This window comes from Pseudophryne corroboree, chromosome 5 (assembly GCF_028390025.1).
Source record: "Pseudophryne corroboree isolate aPseCor3 chromosome 5, aPseCor3.hap2, whole genome shotgun sequence".
Lineage (NCBI taxonomy): Eukaryota > Metazoa > Chordata > Amphibia > Anura > Myobatrachidae > Pseudophryne > Pseudophryne corroboree.
This window is the reverse complement of record NC_086448.1, coordinates 429,882,343-429,908,490: the sequence shown is the minus strand read 5'-3', so window position 1 is coordinate 429,908,490 and position 26,148 is coordinate 429,882,343. Positions and strand designations below refer to the sequence as shown.

Genomic DNA, 26,148 nt, shown 5'->3' with positions numbered 1-26,148 from the left:
ACTAGTTATCCACTTTATTTGTTAACATGTTATTGACTCTGCCCTCCCATAACCTCTTCTTGCTAATGTTATAAGCTCTATACATTCAGCTTTTCTCCTGTGACAATGCAGTCTGATCAGTGACTTTATGCAACACACACTTGCTATTTTACAAATACTAAAAACATTAACATTATGCTGGGGATACAATAAAATAAGAGTCTTAGCTATGGCACAGATACAAATGATAATAAAACATTAGTGACCATTTATTTTTATATTGTCTGCATTTCTGAAGCATTTGAGATATATTTTGATAAGTACTATTATTATTTTTTTAAATAGCACCAATACAATGGAATGAAAAGTGTGAATAATAATCTATGTTTGACCCAATAATCTATGTTTGACCCAATAATTATCTTTCACTACGTGCAATAAACTACATAATAGATGCAACATAATAAATGGAACCTGTTCTTAATATTATAAAACATATGTCAGTATATGATCATTTTGCTTTTAAAAAAAGGTGTTTTCAATACTAAGATTTCATTTTAATTTCCCAGATAGTTAAAAAACAACTGATTTATAGAAAAAGTCAAAAGAGTAAATTATATTTGCACCTAGAACTGTGGACCACAGAAGCTGTCGTGTTGAATTTTAAATCTTTAATAAAAAATAAAAATACAAAAAAAAAGGCTTGTGTACTTTTATACTGCAATCACATTATTTATACACTCAAAATAGACATTTTCATCTCAGACAACATACATAGACAGGATGAATAGGGGAGTGAAAGACTGAGAACAAATATACTTATCTAAAACACCCCTTCAGAGAAAATAGTCAGGTCTCCCTTAATTGGATTTTAGTACATTACCTGCAATACTTCGGAGAACAAAGCTACCTAATGTATCATTATGTAACCATAATGTCCTTTTAATAAAAGTTCTTATCAATGGATTGCACTGTACTTGGCAAACAGGCCTTTACCCTTTAAACAAATAATTCATTAGGTAATTAAATTGAAGAGAGATTACTCTAATTAAATATACACTGCTAGTGAATCATAATTTCGATGTGCCCTAGCTGCAAAGCCACAATCTCATATTCCTAACATAAAAAGAAAGCTTTAAATCAATCCTTTTGCGATTGAAAGACGAGATGCACACACAAAAAAATATAGAGGCCATTTATGAAAAGACACACGTGAAGCTGTTTTTTATATCTTGAGATACCAAAAGTTCTGTTTCAACACCCTTTCTCTTAAGACTCGTTTAATAGCATGACAGCAAACGGGGATTAAGAGGGGATCCTTTTCATAAATGTATGCATACATAGAGATGTGACACTCATAGTATTAGTTCTGCATAATTTGAGATGTGAAGTCTTCAAGGTCTCAAGGAGGGATGGTGCATCTTCTCACGCCTGACATAGCTTACAATGGCCAGAGAAGGGCAGAACTGAAGGAACTTTGTAGCCAATGATCTCTTGTATGTCTTGGTTCCCTCTAATAGCATTTGAAGTTGAAGCCATAAAGACTCTAATCTGGAAAGAAGAACTTTCTGCTCCTGCTTTGATCTCCTTCCTCTTGGCTGTGTAAAACTGACAGTTTGGCTGAATGGCATTCCCTGCTTTCATTTGTCAGACATAAGTTTCCTGGTGCTGGGGAGCTAGCAGCTACACCTGTACTGCAGGAACATACACACCAATGCTCCGGGATGGCATTGATTTGGGACGGGTGAAATAGAAACACAAACTAATTAAAAACTGTATAATGCAGCCCTACAGGAACAAGGCAGGGAGGGAGAAACAAACAAATAAATACAACTGCAGCTGGCACAGCAATTGTGCATATGCCCCCAAGCAGTATTCTGGCAGCGCAAAATTATAAACCTTAACTGCAAGGAAAAAAAATAGAAAATCAAGAATAGCTGATCAAATGGGAGAGAATTAATGGAAATCATTTGGTTAATTAAGGAACAATAGATTTATAGAGTCTTTGCTACTGCGCTCTTCATGCCTGCTTTGCAATATGTACTAAATTATTGCGCACTCACATTTTCTTTCTATCTATCTATCTATCTATCTATCTATCTATCTATCTATCCATCCATCCATCCATCCATCTATCTATCTATCTATCTATCTATCTATCTATCCCCATTTTTTTATATGAAAAATATTTTTTTTGTCGTGTGTGTGTGTATGTGTGTATATATATATATATATATATATATATATATATATCTTTGTCAATCTGATTACACGCAGCTTCTTACTTTTTCCTCCTGATGTGTTTGACAAATTTAGGCACCCGCCTTTCCCAAAGGAGTTTAAAACAAGCTGAAATCTGTGGCCAGTTTTTCTAGAGGCGCTTACAATGTGTGACTCTATCAGAGGACTGAAGGGTAGCATGGGGAGAAGAGCAGGCACAATGTGTATTTAGATAGATTGATATGCTTCCCTTAATTGTTCGACACATGCGTTGTTGTCACAAAGCGAGGGTGTTTTCCCAGACCCTGCTGGAAAAGGTGCTAAGTAATAATGATTATTTAACAAGGCTCATAAATCAGGGAACCGAAGGGATGAATAGGGGCTGAATTTCAAAAGGCTACTTGCTGTCAAGTGGAGGATGACCAGCAAAAATGTCACATTACACACTGTCCACAATAAGTGCAGGTAAATAACGCCGTGTTAATAATCTGTAATACATTCAATGCAACCTGAAGGTTGGCGAGATCAGTAAGCATGGCATATCTTGGGCTTTTTAATTATTTTTTTTTTAAATTTTACTTCACTGAATTAAAATAAATAGACTATTAATATACATTTCTAGTAAATAAGACTGTACATAAATCTGATCAGTATAAGAATGGCAATTATTAATGTAAATTTCAGAACATATATTCAGGCTTCCCGTTTGTTTATTAAAAAATTAGTTCCTTAAAAAGTGACTGAGATTCATTGCACAAAACCAGATTGAAAGAAGTGAAATCCTGCAGACACAGATAAACAATGTTTGTGTCTAAGTTTTGCTCAGGCGGATTTCAGACCATATTCGTAAACCGGAAATCCTAATATGCATACAAAAACAAATGCAAAAATTCGTGTGTGTGTGTGTGTGTGTGTGTGTGTGTGTGTGTGTGTGTGTGTGTGTGTGTGTGTGTGTGTGTGTGTGATATATATATATATATATATATATATATAAACTTGCAGTTTACTGGTCCTGTTTATAATTATTATATATATTATATAGTAACCAGGGAACCGTATACTGATATATATATATATATATATATATATATATATATATCACAATTATTGACAAGACCAGTAAACTGTAAGTCAATGCCGTTCTCAAATTGTGCTCTGCTAAGCATCGTATTTTTTCTCTGCTGTTAGGTGTCTTCTTTCAACATCTCTGTCATCTCCATTTAGAGATATTTTCAGCGGTTTATCACTGCCATCTCCAGCCCTGCACATTTCCAGCAGGTTATCACAATTGCCAGTCCCCCTTGCTGATGTGTTCTGCTGATTAACATCAGTGCACTCAGATGCCCGCTGCAGATTCCCACCGCTGTTCTATCCACTCTTAGGACATCTGGAGCAGATCAAAATCACTGACTTCATTTTTACTAGAGTCACTGCTGAAGCTTCGCCTATCCTCTCTACAAAGAGACCTTTAGCCCATTCCTGAAGCATCAGCCTTTAGTTAAAATTCAGCCAAGCAGCGACCCCTATGTCTGAATTTGCATTTCTTATCGGACCCCTATCTCAACTGATTTGTTATTAATAAAAAAAGAAAATCTCTTGGCAGTGCATGCATCGCCTTGAGAAACTGCAGCGATCACTATCTTATGCAAATTCAGTGCGAGAAGCCTTCTTTAAAGTGAAGTCTATCTGCTTACTGATCTTTAAATGAAAGAAGTCTGACCATTTAGGTCAATGTATTTTTAAACAGTGCGCAAACAATTACACAAGGAAATTACATTTCAAACAATTACACTAAGCATAATCACATTATTGGAAGGATGTTAGCGATTTTATAGTGACTTTTTTTTTTATTCCAGCGTGTTCACTCTCTCTAGTAAAAAGAGAATGTGTTCTCATGCTCATCCCAGCTTTTCTATGCCACAGTCACCGTATGACTGAGGGTTCTTGTCGTTAAAGTATGTTTAGCTAATGAATTGGCAGTTGATTTTTTTTTTTAAAGCAAGTTTGCCAGAAACTTAACAGGGCATGCAAGTAATTTAGAAAGTGACTGTAGGAAAAAAGGATGCACTCCTTTCAAAATACAGAATATAAGTGTTGATTCTCCACAACATATTTCCGACTGAACTACTATTAGGTAGACTCTCCTGCACCGGGAAATTTATCTTGAGCACGCACAAGCTCTTAACCTATTATTTTTAGTAAACCTGCTATAAAGTTTGCATTGGGAAAGGCAATAGATGCCCATGCCTTAGCTAAACTGATTTCACATTAAGTAGCTTAGTCCCGCGGTTCTGGTTCAGGCTTAGATGCACAGAAAAGAAGGAAACTGGAGAGATGTACAGTGTATTTGGAAGAAATGGCTACTGGGCAGACTTATTGTGTCATGAAATGAACACTTTCAGATGTACAAGTAGGATTTTACATGTTCCTAGTTCCATTAAACGTATCTGAATTTCACAATAACTGGTGGCTTTAACAGAGTACAAGTTTAGCCATTACCTTAGAAGTTTGCTGTGGCAACCCCCATAATATGTTCTCTTAAATCGCCTACGTTTCTGCAGCTCGCATGACTATATATATATATATATATATATATATATATATATATATATATATATATATTTATTATGCAAGGTAAAGGTAATTTGAAGCTATTTTGCAGAACTATGAAAGCTGTGCATGCTGCATTTTTCTGATGCTGTGCAGTAGAGGATCTGTCACATTGAGACAGCTTATACACATAGCCCATTCCCTAAACCTCTGGATGAACATTCCTCCATCATCAACTGAACACTATGAAGATTTCAACAATGCCAGTGGCCTTATCCCACCCATATTTACCTGTAACCCTGTAATGGGATCCCTCAGTTTGCAAAACACAGATATCATTCTCTGGGATAGTTCACCGTGTTAATCTGCAGTAGGTACTTTTAGGTGTCTGGTGGCAGTGTAATGTGGAGGTGTATAAATATCGCGTAGTACTGACCGATTCCGAGCATAAATCTCACAAAGTAGAGTGAAAATGAAATATTTGTTTAAAGTATTTACATTTACTTGTATATCTGTTGCAGCGTCTCTGTGTAGTAACATAGAATCTCAATCAATTCGACCACTGGATCACAGCAGTAATAGGCAATTCATAGCTCAATCCTGAGTCCTGAGTAAAGTACGGAATCACAAATATTTTGAAAATAACATTTCTTCTAACCTTATTGCTGAATAATTACAATTGCACAATATTAATAGTTACAGAAATCTGAGACTGAAATTACATGTGAAATATGCAAAAACATATAATACACTTATGTATGTAATATGCAGTACTAAGGAGAGAGAGAGAGAGAGAGAGAGAGAGAGAGAGAGAGAGAGAGAGTTTTATATTGTTCGCTGCAAGACTGAAGTAACTTCAATTTAACTACAAAAACTGTTTTTGGAATCCTTTGGGATTTGGGGGTTTCTCTGCTTTTGATCAACACTGTTGGGGATTAACTCAAATTGAACGTGCAATATTCTCTGAGAGGCCTTACCACTAATGAAATAAAAATGCATCATTAACGAACACCAGAATTGATACCATCAGATTTTAATGTATCTTGCTGAGCATATAATTGTTGGTTTAAACACGAGTTTGTGAAAGTGACATTTGTTCCAAACTGTAGGTGCATGAAGCACTTGTATGTGTCTTTTTACTCACGGTGAACACATCAATAATTACATACATTTATCATTGCTATTAATGTAAAACATGTTTGCTGCTGTCAAAAGTTTTCACTTTTAAAAATATTTTTTCGCTTAATTAGAATAAATATGTTCTCACATTATGACATCACCCCATATGTTGACCCGAAGACTTGCTGCCCATATACTGTAATAAAATGTGCATATGATAATGACTTTGCTAGCAATGTAAAATCTTGATAACTAAGTTGTGTCATATTTGAATGCCCTCATCTCTCAAGCTTTCCAATAAAGACAGCATAGTAAAGGTAACACAGCAGCACAGTTGTTTTTGTTAAAGGGGACACACTATGGACTGAAAACAGCAAAACCCCAATGTTGGACAGCTGTAAAATCGTGTAGACAGGTTGTCATACAGCAGTGGGGGCTTCTCTGAAAGGAACCCATTGCTAAACATTAAATACACAATCCAGGCGAATGCAGGCAGACACACACACACACACACACACACACACACACACACACACACACACACACACACACACACACACACACACACACACACACGATACTCGCTCACATCCACTTCCACATACACAGACAGAGTACAGGGGCCCAGCCAATGCCCAGGCCACATGCTCCGGAGGGGGAGGGGACTGCAGCTCAAGTGGATGCCAATCAAAGCATCAACTTCAAATTGTATCTGAAAGATCAGCCCAGGACCTAAGGGCAGACACATCAGTTGGAGCTCAATTGTTGATCAGATCACATCTAAGGGATTTAGGCGCACAGAAGAGCCGAGATTTGAGGGGGGGAAAAAAGACACCCTATCCAGCCCACACACCTCTCCCCTTCTTCCCATCCCAGCTCTCTCTATAGAATACAGCTCTGCACCCAGAGAGAGGGAGAGACCAGGGGGCTGAACGCTGCACTGCTCACTTTTTGGCCAGGAGTTTGGTCTCCTGTTTCTTCCAGTGCTGTGTTCCTGCAGCCCAGCCCTCCCTGCTGTTGTGCCGGAGAATCAGCGCTTCCTTCCCCTGCCGGAGAGAGAGAGAGCCTGAGGCAGAGACATGTCCTTCCCGCAGCTGGGCTACCCCCAGTACCTCAGCGCTGGTCAGGCGGCTATCTATGGAGGGGACCGGCAGGGGGTTCTGGCCGCAGCAGCCGCGGCAGCAGCAGCAGCGGCCGCAGCCGGATCAGGGAGGCCTGCAGGGTCGGAGCTGGGCAGCACTTCCACCGCCGCTGTCACCTCTGTGCTGGGCATGTACACCAGTCCCTACAGCACTCCCAACTACAGCGCCTTCCTGCCCTACACCACCGATCTCACACTCTTCTCTCAGATGGTAAGTGCCAGCCTCTGCCTCACTCACCCTCTCGTACCCACTCACGCTCATCTCTCACTTTGTGCTCGTTCTCCCCTGTGCTGCTGTTACATCAGGGCGTCATTACCATCATTACCTGATCTAGTAATTATAAGCTATGTTTAAGAAACTCCAATAAGATTAGTTACAGAGGCCGCTTTGTGGCAGCAAATCATATATCTGAGCGGCTTGTGTAACAAGGTAATAGCCATAAGTGGGGAGTGCAGCTTGCTCTTTGCAGAAACAGGCAGATCTCAGCTCCTGTGCAGATCATATTCCTTCTGTTTGTTACATATGAAAACTTTATGTCCGGAGAAGTTTCTTGTATGACTAGAGCACAGCCATGTGTTTTATAAGCAGCCTACAACACACAGAAAAACGCGATTTCGTTTATTTTTTAAGCAGAAAAAATACTCAAATAAACTAAAACCGTATTGTCTATAAACCACAAAACATCGGAGTTGTTAGTTCTGAGCACACAGCTCTGTTGCGTTACAGCATTTACCTAAAGTTTCATTTGCAAAACATTGTTTCAGTATTAAACGCAAATACATAAAGCTATACATTGTTGGCATTGTTTAGTGATGGAAAGTAATATTTTTTTAAAAAATTGCATAATACAATAGATCTTGTCAAACTAATAATAATAATAATAATAATAATAATAATAATAATAATATATTATTATTATTATTATTATTATTATTATTATTATTATTTGAAGCCTGTTCGCAATATATATGACTACGTATTTTCTTTTAAAACTCTACATGCGTTTGACGAAAAACATTGCAGTAACAAAACATCTTTATTATGTTATTTTCACCCCATTGAAATTGAATGATCTGTTTAATGAATGTTTCCTAATGAAATGTTGCTGTCTTATATAATTCGTATGTTAAATGTCTTAGTATGAACGCTTGTCCTGTGCCTAGATAATACACTGAGCTTTTTACTGACGTGTTGAAAGATTTATAAGTGCCCTCTTATAAATTCTCTGCAGGACACAATAACATCAAGTTTTTACAGCATTCAAATAAGCAAAATACAGTGTCGGGAGAATTTTGTCAAAATCATCTGAAATTGTGTTTAAATATTCAGTGATTTTCTGTAAAAGTTAACGAAGTAATGCACATATATGACAATATATAATATATAATATAATGCACATGAATCGTGTATTTGCTTTTTCACACGTAATACTCCTGCAGGGATGTGTTTACGTATAGTTGTGTAATAAATAATGTGCATGAAGACGTGTGTGTGTGTGTGTGTGTGTGTGTGTGTGTGTGTGTGTGTGTGTGTGTACTGTCATTTTAAATTACTTTTCTAACATAACTGAAGCTGTGATTTCATGGATGTCTTCTTTTGATTTAAACCACTCACGTTAATAGTTTATAGTAATAATGAGGCCTAATGAGGTTATTATCAAATCACCCAATGGGATAATTTGACTCTCTGTTTTGCCCCGACTAGCAAAAATAGTGTGTTAAGATTAAGTAGCGACTTTTAAAAACACTGCCAAACAACTGCTATTTGCTTTTTTTCTAGATCAAAGATAAACTTCATTGTCAGTCACTATGTACAATAAATGAGTCAGTCAAATAAGAACGATCTGTTTTATCGAGTAAACATTTGATATAGACTTTATGTTTATAATTTTCTTATTCATTGTTGTTCTTTGTCAATTTTTACACCCGATAATTTTCTTCTATTATGTATACCTTATTACCACACCTGTGCAAACTTCAATTTAAATGATATTTACTGATTGTTTAAGGGTTCTGGGCAGCCATCGATGTACTAAGTTTGCATTGGTGTACGTCGATACAAAAAAAAAAAAAAAGAACAAAAATACTCTAATGAGATTAAATAGCCAGGCTAGACGTAGTTGTATTTTATAGTTTAGCTGCTGCAAGCACAGTGTCGTATATTCTGATACTGTAGGTCACTGCTAAAGCGGAAATGTGTTAGGATTGAGTAGACCATAGACCCTTATTAGCAGTTTCTAGGCATTGTTGAAAAATGTCCAAGGTTAGCAAATCCCAAAGAAGCCACTGAGCTTTTCCACTGAGAACAGGGTAAAACATTTAGGGTTTCAGGGCACTGTTCTTTAGATTGAAAGCATCACATTTCAGCTCTATCGTTGTTCGTATACAATATTTAAACTTACACCATGAAGTTACAGTTTTTTATTTTTTATTCAATTCTGATAAATAGCTGCTTCCCTGTGATTCATAAACTAACTGAAGTATTTTATTTATGTTTCAGGGATCACAGTATGAACTTAAGGATAACCCTGGAGTCCATCCAGCTGCCTTTGCTGCACATACTGCCCAAGGTTATTACCCCTATGGGCAGTTTCAGTATGGTGATCCAGGACGACCGAAGAATGCCACCAGGGAAAGTACCAGCACGTTGAAGGCCTGGCTGAATGAGCACAGGAAGAACCCTTACCCCACCAAGGGTGAGAAGATCATGCTGGCCATTATCACCAAGATGACCCTTACTCAGGTCTCCACCTGGTTTGCCAACGCCAGGAGGAGGCTGAAGAAAGAAAACAAGGTGACGTGGGGCGCTCGGAGTAAGGAAGATGGCAATCTTTTTGGAAGTGACAATGAAGGGGACCATGAGAAAACTGAAGACGACGAGGAAATCGACCTGGAGAGCATAGATATTGATAAAATAGACGATAACGACGGAGAACAGAGTAACGAAGAGGATGACGATAAATCGGATCACATGAGGCCGGGCGACAAAGAAAGTTTAAAAAAGGAAAGCGTGGTGATGCTGGCCGGGACTGATGGACTTACATCTAAGGACTCTTTGTCACTGGTGAAAGAAAACTCTGACTCCAGCAACACCAGAATTGTGAGCCCCGGAGGACAGGGGAATTTACAAGAACCTCCTCATAACAAACCAAAAATCTGGTCTTTGGCAGAGACAGCAACCAGCCCTGATGGTGCCCTAAAGTCTTCTCCTTCACCACCTCAAGTAAACCATACATCTCCACCTATTCAGCATCCTGCTTTCCTACCTAGCCATGGACTATACACATGCCAGATTGGCAAATTCCACAATTGGACAAATGGCGCTTTCCTCACTCAGAGTTCCCTAATTAATATGAGGTCCTTGTTAGGAGTGAATCACCATCACGCTTCTCATCACAATCACCACCACCTCCAGGCCCACCAACAAGCACCCCTCATCACAGCCAACCTGGGAGCACTCAGCAGCGACAAAACCACAGAAAGAACCAGTCTTAAGCACACAGGTGACTGATACCACTTTATACAACATAAGACCTGCTTAGCCTTTTCATATGGAGTGAGGCCTCTTTTCCTTTATGTTATAACGTAACAATGCAATCCTTACAGTGTTGCTACCTTAATAATAGATCACATTAAGGCAAACCAGTGTACTAAAGCCACCGTTTTTGAAATACATTTCTAGAGTATGTTTATTTAAAGTAAACTACTTACTTATTTATTATTAATTAGATTGCTAATATTAGAGTGTGTACATTTTTTAAAAATATTTATTTATTTTTTCTACAGACAGAGAAAATGTTCCAAGGACCGACTCTCCTCCACAGCTAAAATCTTCCTTTCAGGCTGTTCGTGAAAAGTGAGTTTAGTTATTTAAAAAAAAAAACAACAACGATATATGTTTAGTCCTGTGTCGAATAGCTTGGCTGTTGTAACATAGTCCCGAATATTGTGAAAAAAAGGAATGAGACACTTCATTATAATAATAATAATGCTACTAAACTATTTTTTTTTAATTCAAAAAAGTAATTCAACGTGTGTGTGTGTGTGTGTGTGTGTGTGTGTGTGTGTGTGTAATAAATTTGACGTTGACAGACGTATTAGAAATATAAATTAAATTTTTATTATGATTATTTTAATGTGTGTTTCTTCCTCTTGCAGCTCTTTGTCACAGCAGGACGGAACACCTCGTATATTAACGGCCCTTCCTTCTGCCTGATTGTTGAATCATCAACAGTGATTAAGAGACTGTTTAAACAATATGGACGATAATGGGTATTATATAAATGACTGAATCTCTTTTTGCAATAAGGTGGTGTAAATCCCCCTCCGCCCTCTCCCAAAAAGGAAAACAAATAAATAACCACCGAGACGATTTTACAAATCTGTAGTTGGATTCCTCTCCGCTGTACCATTTCTGATCCCAGTAATTCTAACAATTCTTGGATTATTCATTTTTTTGGTATCTTGTTCTCATGTCTGTGTTTTCTTCTGTATATAACGTGATCTCAAATTGTAAATAGCGCGTCAACAAACTTGTCTAAATCATATATTTTTGTCTAATAAACTAAATGAAATTATGAAAAAAAAAAATATATATATTTTTACCTTTTACCATAATTCTCCTATATTGGTTATATACGTCAAGTCAAGTCGTTATTTTGTGTAAAGAGGGACAGTTTTAGGACCTCCCCTCACACACACACACATACAGAAACACACACACTCGTGATTTAACCAATTTCCATTTTAATGTCAGTCATTATAAAGTGAAAGGGGTAGGTTGAAACAATTTGTCACGCTTTAGTATATGGTGATTACTGCTATGCAGCAGTTGGAACAATCTGGTCTCTTGTATAATTTCTTTTCACGTCTCCTGCAAGTGTTTTTTTTTTCTCGTTCTGTTTTGTTTATTTGTTTTTTTCCTACTGAGATATCTGTGAAATTGTTTTCGAACTGTGGTCTTTCAAATATTGATTACAATTTAGCTTTATGGATTTTAAATAAGGGATTTTAAAAACAATTGTTGAGCTAATCCCTGTGGAGTGGCAGTTAACACCTAGGCGGCTCATAAGGTAACAGACATTTATGGTCCAAGTTAACAAAGAGGAAAGACAGCTAGAAAAGATTTTATTTATTTATTTTTTGCTGTCATAAAAAAAGTATTGGTAGGCATAAGCACAACAGTTAGATTTAATGAGAATGCATAGAGCTAAGTGTAAGATTAGGAAAACAGAAGTGTTATAAAGCCAGGGTGTGCGGACGCATTTGTTTAAACATTAATCTTGCGTAGACAATCTGTTAAAAATCTGTAATATTTTCAATGTTTCCTTCTTTTTTTTATTTCTAATTGAGAACGCTAAACGAGCATTGAGGTGCTAATAGGACGCCAGATGGTTGTTCATAGTAGAAAATGGAAGGAGGCAGCTGGGGAAGTCATTAAGAAATAATGTGGGGACGCCCTATTCAAACAATGCTATCCCAAAACAAGCACTTGTCGGAAGCAAGAAGAGATTTTTTAAATAAAATATTAATAAAGGTCCCATCAAGTGTTAGACCAGTGATAAACACAGGAAAATAAATGTCTCTTCATCAGCGTAATTGTCTGTAGATGTTCAAATGCATCACTGTCTCCTCTTAGGAAGGCAGATGCTTGTACAGTCGCACAGTGTATCCATTTTAATAATTTAGGTACAAATTCTAGACATCCCTTTAGATTTCGTCCATTATGTAGTTTATTTGATAACATTATTTCTAAAAATACAGCAAGGGAAAAAAAGCACAGATTTTGCTATCTGAATTATAATGATAATATTAATTATATTTTTTTTTCTGCATTTCGATATGTCAGATATTGGTTAATTAAGTTATTACCTTAGCCACGAATACAAAGTAGGACTATTATACTTGCCAATGTATGTGAACCGTGAAGCTGCTTGAATTTAGTGCCAACTTTTTTAAAACAAACAAATTTTAGTTTTTTTTTTAAATAGCTCAACAAATTCAATCAGAAATTTAGTAATTCATGCAGATTATGTGTTTATTCGCTCATTTGATCCATATAATTTCTATCTGTTAAGCATTCGATTGCTGTTTGTGAAAGTGATCTCAATTCTGTATTTGTGTCAGCGTGGCAAATTCAGAGCAGTCTCTTTCTCGTCTGTAATACAATAGCTCCCTCTTTAGGTTACAGCATGCATAACAACATGTATTTAACTACTTACTATATTGTACATTCATTGCTTTCCACTGGAAACAAATTAAAAATGTAAATGTTCAGAATTAATTCACTATATATATATATATATACATTTATATATTGCTCACACTCTGAATGACATCCCACAAGTAGAAATGCTATTTCTTATTTCTAGGCATTGTTTTAATGGCATAGTTTTATATTTAGTTTTATATTTATCATCACATAATTACTACATTATTGCTAAGTATGTGAAGCTGTCATAGCCAAATTATGTCTAGCATTGTGTTTGCTCCTTAGTGATTTTTTCTTATTTAGCGAAATAGATAGATTGCTAAATGATTAACCGCCCGTGAATGGTGAGTGCCTTCTGCTACTCACACAGTTCAGTGTCTTAATGGTGCGTTTAATAGTGACATTTTCAAAGTTTACACCAAAGTGCGATCATATGTGAGTAAATGGTGTCACTTTCGTTGACACAATTCTCTGGTGTATAAAATAGGCATCTGGTTGTGTGAAAAAGGGTAGGGCGTCATTACAGATATATTTGTACTGTGAACGGGGTTAATTACGATTTAACAAATTGCTAGCAGAAAGGGCGTTACATTTCTCCTTAACCTGCAAAGCCTGTCTTTTCTCTCATGCACTTTGAATTGCTAATTGTTGTTTTGTATATAGAGTAGGACAATTTACAATTCCATCATGTGTAGCTAAAGTGATTGAAATGCACAATTGTGTGTACTTCAACAAATACCTAACATTCACAAATACATTACTGAATAGATAAACAATAATATGCGCGAGATTCCACACATTAGTACAGTATGTGTATTTGCGCTAGTGTACACTTCCCAACAATATGCTGACCTGCTTTTACTTCAAACTACTTTTAAGCTTCAAGACATGTTTCACAGGGCTCAATTAACATTTTAATAATTTGAGTTTCAATGATGTAATATTAAATAACAAGTTGTATCTGCTTCTGCTTAGATCTCAAAATGTAAACTAAATATACAGAATATAATTTATTGTGTAGTTTGATTTAAAAATATTTCCTCTATCACAGTCACTTTATTATTGCAGGTGCCTTGTATTTATATATGACATCACTTGCATTAAATTATAATCTGATTCTTTTACATACTAGAATTCTTATTGCTTGCAATAGATATGAGGTGACACGTGTCTTATTCTAAATAGCTACAATAATTAGTAATGAAATGTCCGATAGAGCAGCCTAGCAGTATAAAGTCATAGAGAATTATTATAAAACTATTATATAGTTATCTTTAAAAACACAAATATAGGACACATCCTAGGATAATAATAAAATGTAATGTAAGTACCAAAGAAAATGAATAATAGGTTGCAATCATAATAATTTTGGAAATAATTATTGATGTTGCACTGCACTAAAACGCTAACTAATAAATCATTTACATTTTAGACATTCAGATTGAATATTTGTTTTACATTTAATGTACAAAACTGATCTAAATTTTAATAGTCGTTTTAATATATGCTATTTATTAGAAAACCTGTTAAAATCGCCTGTTATCTCCTGATCCTCCATGATATGTGAGATCAGCTTTACTTTTGAGTCTGATTTTACTTTTTGTGCTAGCTCCTAAGCAGCGATCAGTTATTCACAGGAACATTTATTTCCTCTGCAATATGGAGAATTCATATTCATATCTCTTTTTAGTGGCCTGACACTGATTAATGTAATATGCACCGTAGCTCCCAGTGCTGCTTCTCTATGAATCATGCCCTATAAAGTTTCAATCGCCCTTGTAGATAAAACAGAGCAGGGGGGAAAAAATGCCAAAGGAAAAAAAAACGTTCTGTAGCTGTGGGCTACTGTTTGTATGGTAAATGATATCTGATTTAAATAACCGATGGGCAATTATTGACTATAACAGCCCTTCATTAGTTCAATCATTAGATCGACACTGAGAAACAAAAGATGACTAGACTGCATGCAGGTGGGCAGCTTACACTTTGCCTTGCCGCAACCAAAATGAAATCCCATGTAACTACTCCATTCTATAGTGAACACCCAGCATGAAACCAGTGGCAGTTTTACCTAAGGGCAGAAATGATTTTTTTTTTAATACAGGCAAAATTAATTTAGTAACGAGCATACACAGTTCAAATGACAAGATTTGAATGGTGGAAGGAGGAAGGGAGTACTCATAATTATACTGTCACTTCTTGCAATATCTTCCTTGTTGCCTTAGGGTGAGACAGATTAAAAGGAGAGGGAAGGCTAGAGAAAGGGGAAAAATACAACAAAAAGAAAAAGGTTCATGGCAGCAGAGAAATTCATTTGGAGGAAAGAAGTTCAAAATCTGAGCTGAACAAAAAGCTGCCAGTGTCATGAGAAAAGGCAATTCCCAGGACAGTGCTGCACTTTTGTCCACATGGCGCTTTCCTCTTGCTTGATGGTTGTATAAAGCAATTATATATAAAAAAAAGAGAGTAAAAGCCAAGCATTAAATTATTTTCCACATTGTGCAGACTACACAGACCTGCGGAAAGTCCACTTTGCACTGAAGGGCTGGTGCGGGCTAGGCACGTTATTTAAGCCTGGCGAAGGCGCATAGTACAATGCCATGCAATTCTGATATAAGCACAACTAAAACGTATCGAACCTTTTACCAATCGGATACCTGCTATCATTTTATAGACTGGTGCAGATGTATTAAGCCTGGAGAAGTGATAAAGCGGTGGTAAAGCAGTGATATGTGCAAAGTGATAACGCACAAGCGAATCAGCTCCAATATGTAAATTGGCAGTGAGGAGCTGATTGGCTGGTGCGTTATCACCTTGCACTTATCATCGCTTTATCACTTCCCCAGACTTAATACATCTGCCCCTGTGTTTGATAAATGATAGCTTGAATCTGGTTGATAGCTATAGGCAAGTTTTCCACGTGTCCTCGGTTTGACACATCCCATAGTGCTCCTTGTTGGAGGAAAGTTTTAAGAACACTCTTCAGCAGCTCCTGTAAAAGCACATTTTTCTGTACTGTTAATCACAGGAGTTACGAGCTATAATATACATGCAGAGCAATGGCTGTTTGTTCTCCTATGAATGAGTGATTCTACAAGCCCTGTCTTTTTGTCTTTTACACAATCGTCTGTATGTGGGGTATTCTTATTACACACATACAGAAGTCGTCTCATAGGGTATGTTATCACATGAGCAATTAAGGTGTTGTGTTTACCCCTGCAGCTGTGTGTATTGGCACACCCCAGAATATCGTATTTGTTGAGTTTATGGACACGTGTCTTAGGGTGATTTAAATAAAGCTGAACACACAAAGAGAGTGATTCACTCATATTAGTATGGAGGGGGTGGCTAGGAAGCTGATTTTTGGCAATTCTGAAAGCAAGTTATGCAGGATCCTTCTCAGATTTACTGTGAGCAGTCAGGGCCAATTGCCAAGGCAACTATTCCTCTGCTTGTTGTTAAGTATCTCAGCCTTGATCTTTGCCTTGAACCACTCAATAAGTTTAGGTAACTTGAAGAAAACTAAAAGCTGCACAGGTGCAAAGAGCTGAAAAAAATTACACCTTCATATGCAGTGACACCTTTACTAAATCAGCCTAAGTGTGCTGGACAAAGTCACAAATTAACACGTGTATATGTGTGTGCTTGCGTATGAACATTGTTATTTCTTACATAATGAAAGGAGACAATCACCATTGCTTGTAACGCTCACTTTCTTAACGTCCAGGTCTAAACAGCAATGCACTTGTGTATTGAAAGCTTTCTAAACTGGTACCCCTCACTTGGAGTGTAGTGCCAGCCTACTATATTCACAATTGTAGTATGCACAGGATCCCTATGCTATCAACAAAGCCTGAATATATAGAGCACTAGTGGTGTATATAGAATGTTTAGGCTTCCATAGTGCCAAAATGAGAAAACCATTGGTTTCCCCTTTCTGTGTTTTGTTTAACTTTAAGACCTATTTGTAAGCAGTGTGCTATGTGTTCAAATGCTCTGAAGAAGTAAATAGTCACATGGTGCAATATATTTTAAAAATGACACTTTTAGTAACAAAAAATAATAGCAAAAAATGTGTAGGAGATTGTTTTATGGAGGGGTTTAGAACAGCCTGCACTTCACTGCAGTGTGGAGAGCATGTTCTGATTTGTTGTTAGTTGATAATACTGATACACACACACACACACACACACACACACACACACACACACACACACACACACACACACACACACACATATCACGGTATCTTTATTGTACATAATGTCACTCTTTCCTGGGTTAGCTACAATAATATCTATAAATATATGTGACTCTCTCTCTCTCTCTATGTATATATAAATAGGTATATCTATATATATCGTATTTGTGGACCAGCACTCCTCCCAAATGTGCACTGATGCTCCGGTGCCTTCTGAGAAAATGTTGAATAGGAAGCTGGTATAACAAAGCAGCGGCACTCGGAGACTGTGAGTATCCAAAATATATTTTACAACAAGCTCTCCAATGTTTCGGGCCTTTCTGGCCCCTTTGTCAAGGTGAACAACAAGTCTCAGAGTGCCGCTGCTTTGTTACATCAGCTTCATATATATATATATATATATATATATATATATATATATATATATATATATTTATACACACACACACACACACACACACACACACACACACACACACACACGTACGTGTCTGGGTGTGGGAGTGATTTAAAAATACATGTTACTAGCCTTCACCTAAACAAGCCAGAAATAATGAAAATGTAAATGTAATGAGGGCTCCACCCTGCAGTGCTGCTTTCACAAGCTGCAGAAGTTTACCTAGCAAGTTCATTTATTAACATTATCATTCCCTCATACAGTATCTCACCCTAGAGGGAACAGTGCTTATTCTGAGTGCATTAAACATGCTACAGTACAGACACACTGGACTCATGCCTACTGCAGCCAGCTGCTGTACCAAGCATGCAAATCTCTTAAACTGATTGAATTTTGTATTATACACGACAGCCATCATAGTATAATAAAACCAACATGAATTTTTCCTGGGACTAAAGTCAATTCTGCCGTAAGCAAGTATCCAGTGCTGTGCTCTTCACTTTAAGAGTCCGCATTTTCTTATATTAAGCTGCAGAAACCACATCACTGACCAAATGTTTCATTCTCTCCCTATAACCGGTATTCACATACTAGTGAATACATGTAATGTAGTGTGTATTTCTGCAACACACTGGCAAAGTATCATACAACTAGCTGAGTGAACACATTTTCATTGAAACCAATGGGAATTCCTTGACAGATTAATCAACAGCTTTTTTCTTGTTTTAATCTCCCGAGTTCCATGTAATCAACAACCTAGATGCTCATTAGCATGTCTATCTGATGCTATTTACTGTCCCATAAAGTAGCAATGACAACAACTGAGGTAAAACACTTTATCCTGGTAATCAGATAACAGGGTTTCTGTTGGTGATATCAGATAATTAGTTGTATTGTGGAGTTCAATATAGAGTATATTTGTCTGGTCTGATTAAAGAAATATTTAGCCTATATGCTACCTGTTCACATCTTTGTGTCTGGAAAAGTGCTAGCAACTGAGCAATTGAAATGATAACACTGTAGTTTGTTTGTAAAGTTGTAATGATTTATAAGTATGCTTTAAAGAAGAGACACCATTTCTGTATCCCCATTGTAGAGCACAGCATGACAAGTATCAATACTTTATAAAGACTGAATAATAGGTTCTAGCTTTATTTACTTTACTGCTTGGCAAACTTCAGCAACAAAGTGTAAAATTAAAGGTAAACTCTAAATTCCACTCCAAATTGGGTTACATGCAATTCTATGTGTCTCTGTTTGTTAACATATCTTTCATCAACATAGAAATTTGGTTCTACATTGGATTAGCTAGATGTTCTCTCTCTTGATTCTCATAGTTAAATAAATGAATAACCCTAATTATTCATTTATTAATTAATTTATTTAAATAATACAACATTTCTTGCTTACTTGAACTCAAAGGGATAATTCTAAAATGTATAATCTCAGCCGTTCTAGGGGCTGGTGCTGAGTTGGGCCTTTATCAACTTGTGTATCGTAAAAAATATTCAAATTTGTACTGTACAAACAAAAGTGTACACCTATGTCAGTATGCACATTCTGCACTTGTGCCTTCCTTAGCTATAGGCAGGAGAAAAACAGAGGAAAGGGACAGTCAAATACAGTCTGATTACAGAAAGTGCATGTTCATGTAATTGGCAATGAGGAAGACCCACACAGAAACGCAGATTCGACTGATAGTAGCCATATTATATTCGGTGGTCTGAAGGCTGGTGCAAACACATACTGAAGATAATGACAATATGAGTGGAGCTTTTAGGCCTGAAGGTAATTGTCACCCAATGAAACATATGTGCAACATATTTTCTTTATTTAGGAGCTTAAGTATTATTACTAATGGGCCCATTACACATGCATAAATGCTAGTTTCTGCATATTTCAAGTAACGGACCCATTCATTAAGGACCTTCTGATATCCAGCAAACTATGAAAACTGAGAGTTTTTAGATCTGCTTGCGAGAATCAATGCCAACTTCAGATTGTGGTGATCTCCAGAGCCCCTATGGCAAGGAGGACCAGGGTTGTGAAGAAGGATTCAAGTGGATCCCTCTGGCATCTCTGCAGTGAGTGAACTGGGAAGACCTGGCACCCACCAGTGTGTTGTTACTGTTTGCTGGGACAATATATATCATTGCAGACACTGTAAAAAAAAAAAAAGTGTCCAAGTTCTGTACCAGTGTACATTTTTATATAAGTAGCTTCCAGTTTATATCTAACATTATTTAAATAGCCACAAACATGTATAGTTTATTTCTATGGGTAATTCAAATGGTGTGTTGGCAATCCTGATGATTCTTACATCAGAGTAAAGGTATAAGTTTCAAAAGTTGGATAGAGCTAGAACTTGAGAGCCAGTGCTATATGGAGACACTACAGCTAGTTATAGATGACCAATACTGAATCTAGCGCTCTGTCACTCCAATCAATATGCTGCCAGTAACATAGGGCTACTCACCCCTATTAGATTAAAAAATCAAACAAGCAACAAAGAAAACTAATGTTACAGCGCATATGGATTAGAATTTATAAGGGTCTTTTTATTAAAACATATATATATATAAAATATGCAATTTATACCACCGGCCGGTCAATATACCTTTACAATGATTATTTCACATATAAACTGGATGTAGCATATATTGTAACAAGTTACTCTATATCCACTTAGAATTTCTTAACAACACCTATTGTAATGGTTAAAATATAATTTATCCAATATTTACTAAGGCTGAATGATACACACAATGTTCTTTTCTGTGGGGCTATATCACAGTCACTTCGATGAAGAAATGATGAAATAAAGTTATTCCTCACATGGAATGCGGGTATATGCGCTTTATATAGCCACAGCCTATAAATAATGTGAGCCAATGCTCCCTCTAAAAGCGTATCTGGCCAGACATTTATGCAGTGCGGTCTCACCACTCCTGTGTATGGATTATTTCACCCAGAATGTCCTCCCCGGCTGCTGGTGCTTTCAACCTTTTATCGTGCAGTCATCTCTGGGGGATCATAAGAAAAGGTGAAGAATTCCAACTACAACCTGCTGGAGTGTACGTGTTAGTTGTCGAGACCTCCGGATAGTGGTATATATAGCAATTTAAATGAGTTGTTGACGCGTTTCCCCGCCTCCCTCCGGGTTCAGCGGCTTCATCAGAATGAATGTAGTGTCTCCTTTCTCTTCATTTAAGCTGAGCGCTAGATTGTCGGCCCGCCCATCATGCTGACGTTTCAGTCTCCTGGGCGTTACAGGCCTCGTTTTGGCTATGGAGCGCATATCGGCTTTCAGGTGTATAGCGGCTTCGGGACTTCTCATAATTTCAGTCCCATCTGTAATCGATCATTCATTAGCTGTGTCCAAAGCACGATGCAGGTGCCTAACAAATTAGTAGAAGATTTCATGCACAGCCCTCAGATAACAAAACCTTCTATCTACATTTTAAAAGATTTATAATGATTTCCTTATAGAATGTAAAAGAGGACAACATTCACTTCAAAAACCATACTAATGGCTAAATATTACTACAATATCAATATGACAATAAATATGACATTTATATTTATATATATCTTTAGGAGACATGTCAAAAACATAAAAAGAGTGCATCTCAGCACGCATAGATTGTTCAATCAATCAATTCAGGTATATATATATATACGCATTAAAAAAGGGGGGGTTCTACACCCGTGTCAAAGTTTGTCTAAAACATCCACAAAGAAGAGAAATTACTAAACTATTCATATGTAGCTGTTATTTATCTATAGTTTATCCTTTTACTATATAAATATGAAGAGAGGTATATATGGAAAATAGACATTTATATAATCCTAATGTTAGGATTATATAAATGTCTATTTTCCATATATACCTCTCTTCATATTTATATAGTAAAAGGATAAACTATAGATAAATAACAGCTACATATGAATAGTTTAGTAACTTCTCTTCTTTGTGGATGTTTTAGACAAACTTTGACACGGGTGTAGAACCCCCCCTTTTTTATGCGTATATATATATATACCTGAATTGATTGATTGAACAATCTATGCGTGCTGAGATGCACTCTTTTTATGTTTTTGACATGTCTCCTAAAGATATATATAAATATAAATGTCATATTTATTGTCATATTGATATTGTAGTAATATTTAGCCATTAGTATGGTTTTTGAAGTGAATGTTGTCCTCTTTTACATTCTATAAGGAAATCATTATAAATCTTTTAAAATGTAGATAGAAGGTTTTGTTATCTGAGGGCTGTGCATGAAATCTTCTACTAATTTGTTAGGCACCTGCATCGTGCTTTGGACACAGCTAATGAATGATCGATTACAGATGGGACTGAAATTATGAGAAGTCCCGAAGCCGCTATACACCTGAAAGCCGATATGCGCTCCATAGCCAAAACGAGGCCTGTAACGCCCAGGAGACTGAAACGTCAGCATGATGGGCGGGCCGACAATCTAGCGCTCAGCTTAAATGAAGAGAAAGGAGACACTACATTCATTCTGATGAAGCCGCTGAACCCGGAGGGAGGCGGAGAAACGCGTCAACTACTCATTTAAATTGCTATATATACCACTATCCGGAGGTCTCGACAACTAACACGTACACTCCAGCAGGTTGTAGTTGGAATTCTTCACCTTTTCTTATGATCCCCCAGAGATGACTGCACGATAAAAGGTTGAAAGCACCAGCAGCCGGGGAGGACATTCTGGGTGAAATAATCCATACACAGGAGTGGTGAGACCGCACTGCATAAATGTCTGGCCAGACACGCTTTTAGAGGGAGCATTGGCTCACATTATTTATAGGCTGTGGCTATATAAAGCGCATATACCCGCATTCCATGTGAGGAATAACTTTATTTCATCATTTCTTCATCGAAGTGACTGTGATATAGCCCCACAGAAAAGAACATTGTGTGTATCATTCAGCCTTAGTAAATATTGGATAAATTATATTTTAACCATTACAATAGGTGTTGTTAAGAAATTCTAAGTGGATATAGAGTAACTTGTTACAATATATGCTACATCCAGTTTATATGTGAAATAATCATTGTAAAGGTATATTGACCGGCCGGTGGTATAAATTGCATATTTTATATATATATATATATGTTTTAATAAAAAGACCCTTATAAATTCTAATCCATATGCGCTGTAACATTAGTTTTCTTTGTTAGTTATAGATGAGATGTATCAGATATATTACTCTCACCAGTACACTTTCACAACTGTCCCAATCTTCACTTTAGCTGTGTACTTTTCCCATTGTATGTAAGCTCAGTAATGAGCAGAGTCCTCTATCTATTTGTTGTCCCATCTGCATTAACTTTATCTTCCTTGTATATTCCTGTTTTAAGTATTAGTTATTTTACCCAGTTTCAGGAGCTGGGGAGAACTGTCATCTTACAAATTAATGAGATGTGTTTGAGGGGATTGTGGTTTCTTGGCTTCCGTGTGTGCAGGACATGTGCTGTGTTCCTATAGATCAAACCCCTATTAAAATTAACATTTTCCTAAATTATGACATTTATATTTTCATTTAGAAAGTGTTTGTGGTCATTTATATATTGAGCCGGTCACTTATAAGTACTTACGCTGGACACACAAGTCAGATAAAATACCTTTCAGATATTTTACCTGAATGCCTTTAACTCACAGATATCCTGGACATACACAGTGAAATATCTTTCTGAGTATTTGGCCACAATGTCTGGGTTCCTTCACAGGGAGACAACATTACCTTGTGAAGAACAGGGGTCTGTCAGTTGCTCTGCTGCAGCAGTACATACATTGCTTCATGTGGCTAATATGCAACTCTGTAAATATTGCATTGGACGGACATGCTGGATGATTCGCATGTCCTACCAATCAATATTTTGAGATCAGTCTGGCAAATACACAGTACAATTACAGTATCTGGGTGATCTGCTGATATCAGTTGGATCACCCAGATAATTGTACTGTATAATGCATGCCCAGCATTAGTTTCATTGCTATTCCAAGTGAGACACTGTTTGTTTGCTTACATGCACTGTAATCCATGGCTGGGCTTTCAAAGAAAAATCAGTTTTGAAAACTTAGGTGTCTATGCATCCTTTGCCTGTCATTAATGACCACAATGTAGTTTGTGAAATTGGCAAGTGAACATAATCATGCGATGCAGTGAAACATCACCGAGAATGCAGATCTGGTCAGTCCGTCAGGGAGTTAGGTTTAGGATGCAGGGGGGCGGAGGGGTAGGGGTCGGGTTAAGGCATCCCCAGGGGAGGGTTAGGGTTCAGCTGTGTGTGGGGGGGGGGGGGGGGAGGGGGGTTAGGCTGCAACAAGGGGAGAGTTAAGTTTAGGCTTCAAGAAGGGAGGGTTAGGGAGCCATCGAGAGAAGGAAAGTACTTCCCTTCCCCTGTCTGGATTTTGAGCATCGGAATGACACGGTCGGTATTCAGGCCGCCGTCAATATTGATCTCAAACCCTCATAGTCATTCAGCTGTGACTTTAACTGCACATTAATCAATTTTAAAGCTCAATGGACCTTGGCATGAAACCAAGCTGTGGCTGCTGCACCGTAGCACTTTGTATACAGATTCAGATTCATCCACACAGAGATGTACAAATGTTGCAGATCAAATTGATCAGTGCAATCTATCAGTAGTTTTGTTTAACTAGCAAAGTTTGTTTAACTTGATTGCCGCTAATGAGACATCACTTGATTATACTGGACTAAATGTTGCATTCACTTGAATACGTACATAAAGTTTCAAAAACTATTTTTTACAGAATAACTAAGTAGATGAAACAAGACATTGAACAGAATTTTTTTTTTACCATTAGAGATTATGGAGGTCATTTAAATCTCAACATATCAGGTGTTTGTTTTTATTTGCCTTTAATTTGTACTTTTATTTTGGAGCTGCAACTGTATGCAGCTATGTTTACATATTTAATGAGACTGTTTTCTATAGCAATTACACTGTCCAGAGACATAACAAATATTATATTTGTATGATGCATAAACCAAACAGATTAACTACTGATGTGTCCTGGCATAAAAACACATACTGTATGCTACCCATGTAGAGATGGAGGCCTCTTGTGATTAATCCAACTAATCGCAGTACACAAATTATGGACACAATTTATATTTAGAGTTTAAGCGCAAATTTCATCTAAATCAACAGGATAGCAGTTTTTTTTAGTGCAGTTTGCACTAATTATCATTCTTACCTTGGTTTCTACTCTAAAGTGCTATTTCTTAGTCAGCTTGCTGGGATGCTGTACACTCAATGTGCTGGGACTCCAATGTGCATGTATTGCAAAAGCAAATCTATAATGCACAAAATACTATTACAGCCAGTTAGTCCCTCCTCTTAGCAAACTTAAGTTACTCTATCATTTACTAATTTATTATTTTCACTAATTATCAAAAATAACTGTACCGGCAGTGCAATGAAATGTAATAATTATTGTCAGCTCACATTTTTTTGAATATGCTTTAAAAACATATGTGGTTTGTTATTCATCTATGTAGAAATGTCAGTGTACAGATGTGTCATGATACAGTTTGGCTTCATTCACACCAAACAGCCCCCCTTTGCGTGCCAAGTCCCGGACTAGTCACTCAAAATATGCATCTTATGTGCAAAAATAAAACAACTGGAAAAGCTACATTGCTATATTGCACTGATCAATTTGATTTGTAACATTTGTACATCTCTGAGTGAATCTGTATACAAAGTGCTACGATGCAACGGTCATAGCTTTGTGTCATGCCAGGTTCCATTGTGCTTTAAAACGAATTCATGTGCGGTTAAAGTCACAGCCGAATGTCTCAAACACATTCTGAGTGATGTTTTGCTGAGTATTTGATGTGAATTAGATGCAAAAGTAAAAGTAAAAAATGCTACACTACACCTCTTGGAGTGGCCCAGTCACGCTGGATGTTTTATGCCATGTTGTGTATGGACACTCATTGTATAAGGACCAGGGAATAAAGTGTGTGTGTGTGTGTGTGGGGGGGGGGGGGGGGTTGGGGGGTGGGGGGGGGGGGTTACAAGAAGCAACTGGGTTGCACCACCTGTAATTGTAGGGGGAACTAGTTCCACCACCTCCATTTCCCTGCACAGTAATTCCAACAGAAAAACCTGCCCCAGCACTTACATCAATACATGATGATGCTGGTGGTTCTAGTGTTACTAATGAGATGCAGCCAACTCCCCCTTCCTCAGGTCCTGATTTCTTCATTGTCCTCCTACATTTACAGGCCACCACTCCTGGTATTCACACACGCTTTGTCTGTTGGAC

At 37.2% G+C, this 26,148-nt stretch overlaps 1 protein-coding gene across 1 annotated transcript; it reads left to right on the top strand.

The window, feature by feature from the left end:
- The first annotated feature begins 6,538 nt into the window (after positions 1–6,538).
- Positions 6,539–12,270, top strand: IRX1 (iroquois homeobox 1). The gene is made up of 4 exons (XM_063922814.1): positions 6,539–7,220; positions 9,510–10,512; positions 10,796–10,865; positions 11,168–12,270. Exons 1-4 carry the CDS (start codon positions 6,948–6,950, stop codon positions 11,223–11,225), a joined length of 1,404 nt encoding a protein of 467 aa, XP_063778884.1. The 5' UTR covers positions 6,539–6,947; the 3' UTR covers positions 11,226–12,270.
- The last annotated feature ends 13,878 nt before the right edge of the window (positions 12,271–26,148 follow it).

Coding starts and splice junctions, on each gene's coding strand:
- IRX1 (XM_063922814.1), top strand. CDS start 6,948: ATGTCCTTCCCGCAGCTGGGCTACCCCCAGTACCTCAGCGCTGGTCAG. Junction 7,221..9,509: donor TCACACTCTTCTCTCAGATG/GTAAGTGCCAGC, acceptor TTTATGTTTCAG/GGATCACAGTATGAACTTAA. Junction 10,513..10,795: donor AACCAGTCTTAAGCACACAG/GTGACTGATACC, acceptor TTTTTTCTACAG/ACAGAGAAAATGTTCCAAGG.